Here is a 14,234-nt window from a genome sequence, read left to right on the forward strand (position 1 = left end):
ATTAATTCAGGTCCCCTCATCGGGGGATTGGACCTCATCGGGCCATTAGAGCGATCAGCAAGGGGACATTGTTTTGCATTAGTCATAGTGGACTATGAAACAAGATATCCTGAAGCAGTGGCCCTCTACAGAATCTCCGCTAAGAGTGTTGCGGACGTTTAATCTCCTGAGTGGGGATTCCAAAAGAAATCCTCATGGATCAAGGTATGGCGTTTATGTCACGTACTTTACGCAAACTTTACGAATTATTGGACATTAACCCTCTGGAGTCTAAGGGTATTTTTGGGGCCTGGAGAAGTTTTGTCATGCCCTGACATTCGTGCTTTTTTCAGTTTCTTATACACATCTAAATGGCTAAAGTCTAATCTCACTGTAATCAGCACAAACTGGGCTATAATAATATGTGAGCAGCATGTATGTACATGATTGTGTTTTTGAGAAAAAAATGTTATGCGTGGTTAGAGAAAAAGTAAAAATGTTAAATCACTTGAATAAGGCCATAAAACACATACAGAACATTGGTTCCCGGGACTTTTGAGAACTGGAGCTTGTAGCCTAGAATTTTTCTTTCTAAATTATGTGAAAATCATCTTGTTTACTCACTCACAGAAAACAATATATTTATTTAAAATTTCTAAGACACTTTTTGTTGGTAAAAGTCATATGCGAGTAGGCGTCAACTATCATGAATATCATTGTGAATTACACCTGAGAAGACAAAGGCCTGCATAATGAGCTGCATAATGAGCTGCATAATGAGCTGCATAATGAGCTTCATAATGAGCTGCATAATGAGCCATTCAGTCACCTGTGCCACTGTGAGTGAGGAGTTACAAGAGAGAATGTGAGAACAAAATAAATGTATATAATTTTATGTTTGTAGTTTATTTAGAATATATTTAATTATCCCACAACATAATTTAATATCCACTTGGGAGTGCAGTTAAACAGTTTATTAGGAACAATCAAAGCTGACTTTAAAACTGAATTTTTTGCATCATTACTCCAGTCACACAATCCTTTAGAAATCCTTTTAACAATCTGATTTTCTACAAAAAAAACATTTGTTATTATCATCATCATTATTATTATTATTATTATTATTAATAATGTTGAAAAGAGCTAATAATATTTTTTCGGGTTTTTTAGGGGGGATAAATTGAAAGAACATTTATTTGTTAAATTTTTATTATTTACATCACTCTTTTAAATGGTATAGTATTGTATATTGTTATTGAAACTTCATAATATTTCACTTGATTACACATTTAGTCAGGAATTATAGTTTGGAAAAAGTCTAAACTACAGTAGGTGGACAACCTAAATGGGGATTAGGCTACAGTCTACTCATCAAAAATTTAAAGACCTTTACAGAAAGGATCATATGCATACTAAATAAATATAAGGCCTATATATATATATATATATATATATATATATATATATATAGTACTGTACAGACCAAATGTTTGGACACACCTTCTCATTCAAAGAGTTTTCTTTATTTTCATGACTATGAAAATTGTAGCGTCACACTGAAGGCATCAAGGGCTATTTGACCAAGAAGGAGAGTGATGGGGTGCTGCGCCAGATGACCTGGCCTCCACAGTCACCGGACCTGAACCCAATCCAGATGGTTTAGGGGTGAGCTGGACCGCAGACAGAAGGCAAAAGGGCCAACAAGTGCTAAGCATCTCTCGGGGAACTCCTTCAAGACTGTTGGAAGACCATTTCAGGTGACTACCTCTTGAAGCTCATCAAGAGAATGCCAAGAGTGTGCAAAGCAGTAATCAAAGCAAAAGGTGGCTACTTTGAAGAACCTACAATATGACATATTTTCAGTTGTTTCACACTTTTTTCTTATGTATATAATTCCATATATAATTCCACATGTGTTAATTCATAGTTTTGAATTTTTGAATTTTAATTCAGTGTGAATCTACAATTTTCATAGTCATGAAAATAAAGAAAACTCTTTGAATGAGAAGGTGTGTCCAAACTTTTGGTCTGTACTGTGTATATATATATATATATATATATATACGGATAAAAAGCTAAATGTTTTCATTTCATTTTCATTCTTGGTTTAAAAAAAAATCTTCAGGTTCCATATGCAGAGCGAAATGAGAATGGTGCAGCATTTAGCAATAATTATTATTAACTGTTTTTATTCTTGATTTTTTTTCAAACTACTAACACTTTTCATTTTTGAATTATGCCTTATGTGTGACCAAAAATTTAGTATTTTCTGTTTCTGCTGTTTGATCGCGCTGGTGCCTCGTGCACATATTCACTGGAAACAGCAGTCGTTCACCAGACATTTATTTTTTGTTTGTTTATAGCTTAGCCTATATTATTATATACTGCAATTATATTTATCCATTACAATTATATATTTTTAAATCTTGTTTTGTTCTGATATATTTGTTAAAAGGATTTTTTGCAAAGTGAAGGGAACTAAAAATATCCTATTGGTACATTATAACACTATTATGCCAGCTTTTATTATTTCTAAATGTAATAAAATGCAACTTATACATGAATTATATAATATCATGTTTAATAATATACATATATTATTGCTTCCAGCAAACGAAAATAGGTGATTAATCCGTTAAAATGTAACCTATACACGACTCATATATTTTTTCCTCTCACAAACTTAATTTATTTTTTAGCGTGTTTTAAAAAAATAAATAAAGAAAACATGCAGCAAATGAAAATAGGTGATTAATCCATTGAAATGTGTTACTCTGGGTTAACAGTAATTATAATTATTATATACTTCAGAACAGAGCCTGGGCCTAATCTAGGCTATCCAGGTTTTTTTTTTTTTTTTCATTGCATCTGAAAATGACTTTTTCATCACATTCACTTCACGCGCTCTGGCGCAGATCCCCCTCTCGCGTTGCTCAGCTGTGGACGCTTTAAAAATGTTTGATATAAAGGTTGCTGTCCCATTTTATACAGGAATTATTCATTAAAAAAAAAATCTAATTATATTGTTAGTTCTAATTATATTGTTAACACAAGTTCATTTAGGCTATTTAACATGCACTGTGACATTTTATCCTTTTTAATTTATAAACTCCTTGAGATTATAAAGTTAGTTTAATAGTATTTAAATTCAAGTTTAAAAATAGGTTTTATCTGCTTAAATAATTACTATGAATTAGTAATATGTTATGTTTATTCTTGTACAAAATAAGGGAAAAATAAGGGACGATCCAAATATTTGTGTTGCTTCACCTATTTATGTAGGCTACAATTATTCAAAAGTAAATAAATAAATAATAATAAAATGTCATTAAAAAATACCATCAGCCTTAGTAAATTTGACCATTATAGAATTGTGACTTTAAAGGTTAGTGATTTAGGAGGTGGAAATACTGTGAAATTACTAATGGCATTGGATTTTTGAGCAGAACAACTGAAGGTTTATGAAACATTAGCCAATAAAGCATTTTTTTAAACAATGGGAAAAGTTGTGAACTAAAATATAATTTCAACCATACAATATGTGAATAAATAAAATGCATACTTTTCATAACATTTCATTATTCATAAAATGTATAATGTTTCTGGTGTTTGGATTTGTACTTCAATATAATGAGCTCCAAGTTTAAGAATAGCCCAGACTCGTTTCTCTCTCTCTCTTTCTCTCTCTCTCTCTTTAACAGCATTAGCTCAATGAAATACGTCTTCCTTCAGTTAGAATTAATGTTTTCCTGCCATGCTAAATGTTGGGCTCATGATCAATAAGCTGTATTTGCCTCAATCTGATTTAGTAAAGTCAAACTGCAGACGGTGAAGCTGCGTCAGTGAGCGGAGTCCCGTGCGATGTGAGGGGAGCAGCTGCAGAGGATTCCGCTTGGTCTTAAAGCCTTCCGCAAACATCTACGATCACAAATGACAATGATTTTCCTAAAATAATGATTAATTATCAATTGATAATTAGTTATAATTATGGTCTTGTGAAAATGATAATATGGGCTCCGAGAAAATAATGAATACAAAGAGTAGTGCTGCTGAGCAGTGATGCGTGGGTTGATCCAAAATGAGCGGGTGCCTGCGGTCACCCGCGGTTACGAGTCATCCAAAAATATTTTTTATGATATTCGGGTCGCGGTCGGTCGGGTCAATTGAAATAAAAATGCCAATTAAACCTTTGTAATTTATATAGTACTAGACACATTTTTGAAATACATAGGCCTACACTTTATTGGCTGAATAACTGGCATGAAGATGACGCACGAGCTCAGTCTGCAGGTAGAGATGGAGGCGGCAAAGAAGACTACATGGGGAGCAACAGCGCTGTTTTTGGTAAAACATGATTTTGACGACTTCATTAAGTTTTGTTTTATAGAACACTCTTTTTAAAAGATTTTCGTTTTTGTATAAATTGTATCTTAATTTTGATCAATGTTTTATCAATCAGTTGCCCATATTTAATAAATAAGAAGCAAATTTATAGCCTAGCAGATAATGTAATAAGGCGCAGGCACGATCACTTGCATTGCATGTGAACTAAACTCAGCGTGTGCCTCACAGATTTGAGAAATATAGGATATATATTACAGAAAGCTTGAAATGTCTTCTTTTAAATGAAAATATTCAAACCAAAATAAATGGGCTACTCTCTGATGATGTAATCCATATGAAATGTGCATTTCTCTCTGGCGTTCATGGCGAGTCTGCATCGTCAACTTCATCTTTGAAGCAACACAGAAAACAACAGTTTATTACTAAACAATTAAATGACTCCTTATATATTATTTTCAAACCAGCAGGCCATTCTGGGTTGAGCGAGACCCCAAGGAATGAGCGAGCGGATCGGGATATTCAAAAATGCGCTCTCCGCTTACGAGCTCGGATCAGAACAAACCCGAGCCTCAATGTCTGCTGACCTTGCAGAAACATAAAAATAGACATAGCCAGACTAGACTATTTTAGTACAAATGATGAGCTTACTGACGATTTTTTATAATTCTTGACAAAATTATAATATATTATGTTTTGTTTGTGTTTTTTTTCTTTTTTTTCTTTTGGCCTAGTTAGTTTTGCCTATGTTCCTATGGCCCAATGACGCTACGATTGAGCATTTACCGCTATTTAAAAATGCGGGTCGGGTACAATATTTTATTTTAAATTTTTTGCGGTCCGAGTTGCGGGCGGGTTAGTTGAAAACGTTGGTCGGGTGTGGGTTATTAATATATCGACCCGCGCATCACTGCTGCTGAGTACAGGCATGTTTCAGCTCAGTAACATGAAAACACATCGTTCCTCACAGCAAAAAAACAGACCGAATTCATTTCAGCTGGAGGGGGTTGAGTTTTTTGGTTGTAGTTATGCATGTCTTGTGGGGATTGAGATAAAGGTGTGACTCTCTTTCATATGGACAGTGTCTTATGAGGCTTTCACTTGCTGAACTAGTTTATAAAAGACTGTTGTTTTGGTTATAGACAAAAAAATGGTCTGCCCCCACATAAGATTTTTCTAGTTCTAGTCCTTCATTTGTTATATTCAACTAATCAGAGGTTTACCGTATTTTTCATACTATAAGTGGCCTAGTGGTTAGCGAATCGGACTCACAATCAAAGGGTTGTGAGTTTGAGTCCCGGGCCGGCAGGAATTGTGGGTGGGGGGAGTGCATGTACAGTTCTCTCTCCACCCTCAGTAACACAACTTAGGTGCCCTTGAGCAAGGCATCGAACCCCCAACTGCTCCCCGGGCGCCGCAGCATAAATGGCTGCCCACTGCTCCGGGTGTGTGCTCACAGTGTGTGTGTGTGTGTTCACTGCTCTGTGTGTGTGCACTTCGGATGGGTTAAATGCAGAGTACAAATTCTGAGTATGGGTCACCATACTTGGCTGAATGTCACGTCACTTTTAAGCACATGCATTAAGTTTGCCACAAAGCACACACAGGAGTAGCCTAATAATTGTGAAAAATTTGACATTTTAATTATTTATTAATAAACAAATGTTTTCTTGTCGGCTGCCAGATGAAATTCACAGTACTGGCTATCACCGACGAGAGAAATGCAACAGTCACAGATTGTTGAATGTTGAATATTAATGCGCTCTGTCATTAATGCGCATTAATCATTTTTGCACAAACACTTGAATGTAAATATTAAAGACAGGGTAGGTAAAAGGTAGGTACTTTTTTTCCAAATTTGTTTAAACTTTATTTATATATCAATACATAATTAAAATGTAAGTACTCTGAAAAAGAAAGTATAAAAATCGAGTGTCTGTAGACCCCTCACGACCTCACGATTTCCATTCACTCCACCCCCTCCTTTCTGGGCTCCTATAGATTATTTATCGTCTCTACTACGGCTCGCTAAGTAATGTTATGTTAGCTATATTACGCAGCTACGTGTGCTAATGACACATGCTTCATGAAAAAAATATGTATGATCAAAATACAAAAAGAAAGATTTACCTGTCCAGCAGAAATAAAGCCATCAAGGAGTCACTTTTCAGCCCCTTGAGTTCCCTCAGTTCTCGCCATCGCTGGAAAACCACGCCGATATTAACTCGCGTTTTATTTCTTTGTTTATCCAAAGACTTTTTGTTCATTGCCTTTTCTTGTACTGTTACTGTCTTCCTTTTTTTGCCTGGTTTGCCTTCACTAACTGCATAGGCTGGTACTGTGAATTTTGCTTGCTGTTTCTCTGCCATTGTTTTGGTATTCCTAGGATCCGTGCCTCACCCCAAGTAATCTAACATTTTTCTCCAAGTAAAACAATGACAAAATTTAATAAAATCAATGTGTGTGTTTTTATAAATACATCAAATAACTTTTATTATTGAAATAATTTAAATTACTATTTATTTGATTAAATGCACAATATTTTTGCCTTCTGCTCTCCATTGTGTGACAACAAAAATAGTTTGGGTCACTCTGTATTTCACATTAATAAAAATAAAAATTTCTCTCTCAAACAAAGCTCTCTCCTCAGCCGTGTTTCCTGTGAACTCAAAACACTTTTTTACATGAGCAGCAAGTCAATAACCTTTAAAAGGATTTTTTTCATAGATTCATAACAAAATTAACAAAACTGTGAATAAATAAAAGTGTTTGAAAAAAAAGTGTGGCCTTCTCTCTCAAAACAAACAGTTGAAAGGGATATATTAGCTACAAAGTTTGCACACACATTCACACAATCTCATTCGTGCTCAACTTATGTAAAACAGCTATTTTTGCTCAAAATAGATATACTTTTTTTCACAAAACACGTTAAGGAGGAACAGATCTTTTAACCAGAGTGTCAGGACAGCTCGCCTCTCCTCAGCCACACTTCTTCTTCTGCTTCTAGCTTTTTATTGCGGTTGGCAAACAAACAAAAAGGTGCATTCCCACCACCTCCTGAGCTGGAGAGTGATTCACTGGTGAAACAGGAAGAAAAACTAAGCTGAGAGAAAAAAAAACTTATGGAAAGCACCGCAAATAATAAACTGGCTTCCAATTCCTCTTAAACAGGTGAACCTTTCTTAAATATTTTATTAATACTTTATATACTCTATAACTTTCCAAGCCATTATTCAGCAGTTTTTTAAGCGTAATATTTCCTATCCCCATTTCTTTTAACACTTTCACCAGTATTATCCTTTCATTTTGATAAGCAATATACTAATAGATGTTCTACAGTTACTGCTAATCCACATGGACTGCAATTCCCAGACTCATGTTTGTTCATTTTACACAGGGAATAATTAAGAGCTGTATGCCCATGTCAAAGTCTGGTATTAATTGTGTCTTTTCTTCTAGTGCCACAACTTCCTCTTTCACCACTAATTTTATTTTGAATCTGAAGATGTCTTCCACTTTCCTCTTCATTCCATTGTACTTGCCATTTGCCTTTTATAGCTGTTCTAATTATAGCCTTAACTTCTTTATAAAGATTCTTCTCAAGAATGCATAACCATTAAATCCTTATTTATCACCCTATATTTTATCATTAATATTTTTTTTGCATGAAATAGACTCCTGTCTACTAATGGTAAAGAGATAAGCCATGGTGACATACCAAACTTTACAGCAGAAAAAACATGTTTACTATAGGTAAAATTTTGCCAATGCCTCCCTTGTTGTACATAAAGTACATCAACATTTCATAATACAACATTTGGTTCACTGATGAGGGCTTCATATTAATCCGTCTCTGCTCCAGTATGTGACCACAAATACTGAAAGCCCTCTCGGATGGTGCAATGGAAGCTGTAATGAAAAGTACATTGTCACAGTGTCTGGGTTGTGTTCCCTGGGTTTCCACTAGGTGTCCTCCTTTTCCACGGTGTCTGTCACCTTATCACTTCCTGTTCCCTTATTTGGTCACCTTCCTCCTTGTTGAGTTAATTGATTGTTCCCCACCTGTCTCTAGTTCCCTCATCATCCTTCTGTGTATTTATACCCGGTCTGTCTGAGTCTGTGTCACGGAGTCCTTGTCTAATGTTATCCGTAGTCTCGATCTTCCCTTGTGTTCTGTCTGTTTCTCGTTGTTTGGATACTCTGGTTTTGACCCTGCCTGGACTGTTTACCCCTTTGGATTTGCCCTTTAATAAAATCTCATACCTGCATTTGGATCTCTCCTCGTTTCCTGCATCACCGTACGTGACATACATGGCGTGTTACTTTGCTTAATCTCGGAAATTCTTGGCATCGTCTTTTCCACCACTGGAGGACATCTTGACCTTTAAATATCTTGCTATTTCGGAATCGAACGATTTTTATTTTATTTTATTATAAATAAAGATTTATTTGTTTCTAGTTATTTTATTGTGTGAGTGCTGCAAATAATTTTATTTTCCCGCAACCCGCACATAATATTATCTTGCTGCTCACATCCGCATTTACCCATCCAATATTTTCCTGCAAATATTGTCCCGTGGGAGTGCAGGGGCCAGATTCACAAAACATTCTTAAGAATCAAATTCTTCTTAACTGACAATTTCTTCTTATTTTCTAACTTAAGAAAAAATAATAATATTTTGTATTCCCCAAAAAAATCTTCTTAAGAATGTTCTTATCTTTTTTCTTAAGATTGTTCTTAAGACAAAACCTAAGAAGAATTTAAACTCTTGAAAAGAATCTTAAAAATCATCGTAAATAATTAATAAATTTGGGACAGCCCCAGACTTGTCTTAAATTCCAAACAATGATAATGATTTAATGAATTTATTGGTCTCTAGTTTAGCATAACATGCATCGGCACCATCTCACTCTCTGTCCGGTACTAGTGAAATAATAATGCTGAAGGTGAGGTACAATTCATATTTCTTTATTAAATAAATGATAAAGTAATTTTAAGCATTTTTCCCGCTATTTTCGTTTTCCGGGTTTAAAATCTATATGGTGGCGATGTCACAGATTGTGACGTGGCAATGGAATATAGTACATTGATGAAGTGTCGGTGTCTCATAATTATTTATGAGAATGAGTTTTCTTATCCTATGAAAATACACTGCTCTTAATTATTCACAACAGCTGTCAAACTGTGAGACAGTGCAGAAGTTAGGAGTTCATAGTACAGGTCGCAAGTGTTTGTTTCCATTCTGTTTAAGTTCATTGTTGATAGTGATAGAGAATAAATCTTAGTATAAGAGTCTTATGACTGTAGCCTGAGAGCTGGAACAGTTTGTTTCTGGATACAGCAGTGTCACAGCGAGGGCCAAATCCTGAGTGGAGGGTGAGCATCTGAAACCGGATCTGAATTGACAGGGAGGGTTTCCTGCCCACTCTCATTCACCTCACAATGACTGTTTCTCTGTTTGTTCCACTGCTGTCGGTAAAGATGGAGCTGCATCTGGCCATTCTTACCCTCGCTGTTTGTCTCTCAGCTGATGCTCAATGTAAGTATAGAAAAATACATCCACAGATTTTTTAAATGTGAAAAGCCTCTACAATGATGTATGATTTAATGAAGCACACTGATACTTTGAGTAAGCTTTTTATACACTGTGATACGTTTACTTCTGGTGATGTATTTTGATCACCTTGTCTTTCAAACAGTTTATGACTAGTCGACTACGAGTGGTCATTATAAGTGGTCAGTGGATGTTAAAATCAGCTGTATAGGACATCCTTGCATTTAAAAAGAACTGGTATGTAGTAAATAAATGACAAACTTAGCATTTGTGTCAAAAACAAGTGAGTTCTTGCTCAAAACAAGGGGGAAAAAATGCCAAGGGGGTGAAAACAATAAAATAAAAGAATAATTTAGTAAATGCTTCTTGATTTAAGAATTTTCAAGTGTTTGGAATAGAAACATGATAAAGATACTAAGTAAGAAAAGCATGATTTGCAGTTCATCCTTTATTTCTCTCGGCTTCTGGATGTTTCTAATTTATCTTTTGTCTGTTGATGTTTGTTGTATTTCAGTCATACACAGGGATTTCAAAATTAATGGATGTTCTGAGACAGAGAAAGATTCCATGTGTGGATCTAATGGAGATGAGATATGGCACGCTGACTTTATTCAAAAGATGGGAGTAAATACATTACCAAATTTTGCAGATCCTTTGCTCTTCCCAGGATTTTATGAATCAAGCGTTGCAGAACAAGAAACATGCCAGCAAAACTTAGCTGTATGCATTAAAGCTTACAAGAGCCCTCCAGAGGAAATGGGTATGATGTGAATTTGCAAAGTAGCATATTTCTCAATGTTCAGTTCTTTACATTCAGTTATTCCATATTATGCATTCAGTGTCATCAAGAGAAGAAGATTGGTTTTCTTGTGTATAGATGTTTTTGAATGAGCTCAGATTCACTTCTGCCAAATTCAACCCTGTTTCGTGTGTTCCCAGACCCCCCCGAGACGTCCATCTATACGAAGAATGATGTTCAGCTGGGTGTTGAGAACTCCCTCGTCTGTCACGTTACGGGCTTCTTTCCTCCGCCGGTCAACATCTCGTGGACCAAGAACAATGTCATTGTGAAGGATAGAGTTAGTACGAGTCAGTACCGACCGAGGGATGATGGCACCTTCCACATCTTCTCCTCTATGGATATTGTTCCCAAAGAGAAAGACATTTACAGCTGTACGGTGAACCACAGAGCCCTGCAGGGCCAAACGCAGACCAAAATATGGGGTAAATAAGTCGAAATCAAATCAAAAGATACTTAATCATCCTATTTCCAGTTGTTTTCCATATACATGATCATTCTGTGACGAATGACATCAGCATTACAGCACTGACTAGTGTAACATTCACACCTCTTACAATGATCAACAGGTGTCCCAGAGATGGCTGCGGTCCCGGACCGTCTGGGTCCGGCCGTGTTCTGTGGAGCAGGGTTCACCTTGGCTCTGCTGGGAGCAGCCACGGGAATCTTCTTCTTTATTAAAGGAGCTGCAACCGACAACACAGACACGGCAAAAAAAGAAAAACTTTTCATGCAGTGGACCTACCGATAAAGAGAGTTGTTGGAGGATTCTGAATGCAATGATGCAATGTTTTGTGTGCCATTTCTGTGATGCTGCAAATGTAACATAAATCGTTGTTTGATTTTGAGTGACTTAAATCAAATAAGAAGCTTTTGCTACTTTCATACTTCTTGTTGTTACTTTTGTCGTGGACTGAAATGGTTATTTTTGCCGCACTATGTAAGTTTTTTGCTCTAGTGGTTAGTAAAGAAATCTACACGAGTCTTCTCAAGTTTGTTATTAAAAATGTACTTATACTAATCATTTTTCATATTTTGTGCAAAATATTTTTTACATTGTGCATCTTTAAATCTCTTCCATTAATATTTCAGATATATCTATGTCTATATATAATCAATATCTAATATATATTTATAAATTAGTCCTGTCAAGCCATTAATCGCATACAAAAAAAGGTTTTTGTGTAGTATATGTGTGAGTACTGTGTATATTTATTATGTCTATATAAATACACACACATACAGTATTTTTTTTTTATATTTACATGTATTTATACATATATTAATATAATTTATATTATATAAAAATATATTTAATACATAAACATAACATATTTTTCCTCAAATATTGACATGCATGTGTTTGTATTTAAATATACACAATAAATAAATATATAGGGGTGCATAAAATTTATAATACTATCATTTATAATAGTTAGAATATTATTGCACTTTATTTATCTAGTTTTTATAAATAAAAAAATAAACTAAATAATAATGTGTGATAATATTATTAAAAATAAAAAGGTAGGCCTAGTTTTAAATACAAATACAATTATTTTTATAGAAAACTTAAAATAACGTTTTTTTTATTTATTACTACTTTCTTTTTTTTGCATCTTTAAGAAAAATCGCTTTATGTATTCCCCAATTATAAGTCACTTTGGATAAAAGCATCTAAAAACAAATAAATAAAAGCGTTTTCATCATTTTTAGCAGGCTTTTATTTAGGCAGGTTGCCGGCAAGTAAGTATACGCTCCTGGATTTAGCGCTGCTGCTGATTAAAGAGCGTCAGTGAATCAATGTTAGTTTTGCTTGTTGTGCTTTGAAAATGGATAGCCTAGATTTATGATCTCAGTTTGAAAACAAATCTTATATAGTACAGTTTGTCAATCTAAAATGGTAATTGTGTATTAACAGCTATCTAACTCTGTATCATGCTTGAAGAAAATTATGGTTTCTGTTTGTGCTTTGATTTGAGTATTGAGAGAGTAGCCTACTTGATTATGGTCACACTTAATACAACGAATAACTTTTTTTATTTTTTATTTCAATGATCAATTTGTGAAAAAAAAACTCATAACCTGCAAGTACAATTCTATAGGTCTGAAGAGACTCATGAAATCATACAAAAGAGAACGCAGTTAGCAAAATCTTTACAGTGCTTGAGTATTGTCAGATACTGCATATTATAATTCGTACTCAAAATGCATTAGTCTTGTTGACATGACATGGCATTTTTACTGTCACACAAGATGAAAGGAAAATAATAATAATAATTAATATTGTCATTTTAAATCTATTTGTCTTACATGGACCCATTGTTATAAAAACTGCTTTGTTATTAGATTTTATTATTATTATTATTTAGAATTTTTGAGCTAAATCTGTCCTATGGTGTGACTGTCTCAAGGTTGTTCATTAAACTTTAATGAATTAAAAAGAAAAGCATACAATTGGTAATAAATACCTCAGACATAATTTTACAAGTGTCTGTTTTAGTAATTGGCAAATCATTAATTCATCCATATATTTCTAAAAGCATATGAACTTGATACATTATGTCACTTAAAACTTTGTCCTCCGGTGTGACATCATATCCTGTTTTTAAACTCCACTGACAACTTTAATTGCTTGCAGCCAGGAGTAATTTTTTCACTGCATATTTATCAGCTACCCAAACATATTTTCCTATCTGTACCTTGAAGTATAAATATATTGAGTAAAACAAAATGGTAAAACTTTTCAGTTAGGTGTCAGTGTAGGATATGTACATTGGGATGGGATGCGAGTTATTCGGTGAAACTGTAGGTATGGGGGCCCCTTTTAAAAATCTGCTTAGGGCCCCCGAAACGTGTGAGACATATGCCAACAAAAACACAACAACACAGAGACTGAAGAGACATGGAGACAGGCTAATGTTGCTTGGGCACTTTTCAATTGAGAATGAGCAACAAATATCTTTCTGGATATTTTAGATCGGTCGAGGGCCCTGTGTCTCACCTGGTTGCTAGTTGACTGCAACATTTCCCAAAGTTTCCTGGAACCATTGCTCAAAAAGTTGCCCCGTGTATCATCAGCCATACAGAAGGATATTTTACAGTGATTCAAGATTCTTCTGAAATAGACATATTGAGAAGAAATTAATAAAAAGGTCCTGATAAAGACAAATGATGGCCATCATAACTGAGAGAAACTAAGGGCTTATAAATAGTGTAAGGTAAATAACTGGAACAGAAACGGGGATGTGATAAATCAGAAACTATCGAAACTAATGACCTGGAGCGTAGGAAAAAGGGGAACAGTGGAAACAAAACCAAGAAAATGAAACCACACAAACTCAACATCAGTTCCAGTTCTGTTCCCATCAAACTAAAAATGGGACTAGCTTCATTTCAACTAACAGAATTTACATAATGCTCACTGAAACCATCAGAATACTTTAAAATAAATATGATTTTTACCATTTAGCTATTTACCATACAGTTTTTCTTAGTGTTTATACAGTATAAAACACTTGTTATTGATGTAAATATAAAATAAAGCAAAATAAAGCTGG

At 34.7% G+C, this 14,234-nt stretch overlaps 1 protein-coding gene across 1 annotated transcript; it reads left to right on the plus strand.

The window, feature by feature from the left end:
* Positions 1–9,742: 9,742 nt before the first annotated feature.
* On the plus strand, positions 9,743–11,484 carry LOC132139571 (H-2 class II histocompatibility antigen, A-U alpha chain-like). The gene is made up of 4 exons (XM_059548031.1): positions 9,743–9,860; positions 10,390–10,635; positions 10,815–11,099; positions 11,244–11,484. Exons 1-4 carry the CDS (start codon positions 9,764–9,766, stop codon positions 11,423–11,425), a joined length of 810 nt encoding a protein of 269 aa, XP_059404014.1. The 5' UTR covers positions 9,743–9,763; the 3' UTR covers positions 11,426–11,484.
* Positions 11,485–14,234: the final 2,750 nt, after the last annotated feature.

Source organism: Carassius carassius, chromosome 1, assembly GCF_963082965.1.
Source record: "Carassius carassius chromosome 1, fCarCar2.1, whole genome shotgun sequence".
Classification (NCBI taxonomy): domain Eukaryota; kingdom Metazoa; phylum Chordata; class Actinopteri; order Cypriniformes; family Cyprinidae; genus Carassius; species Carassius carassius.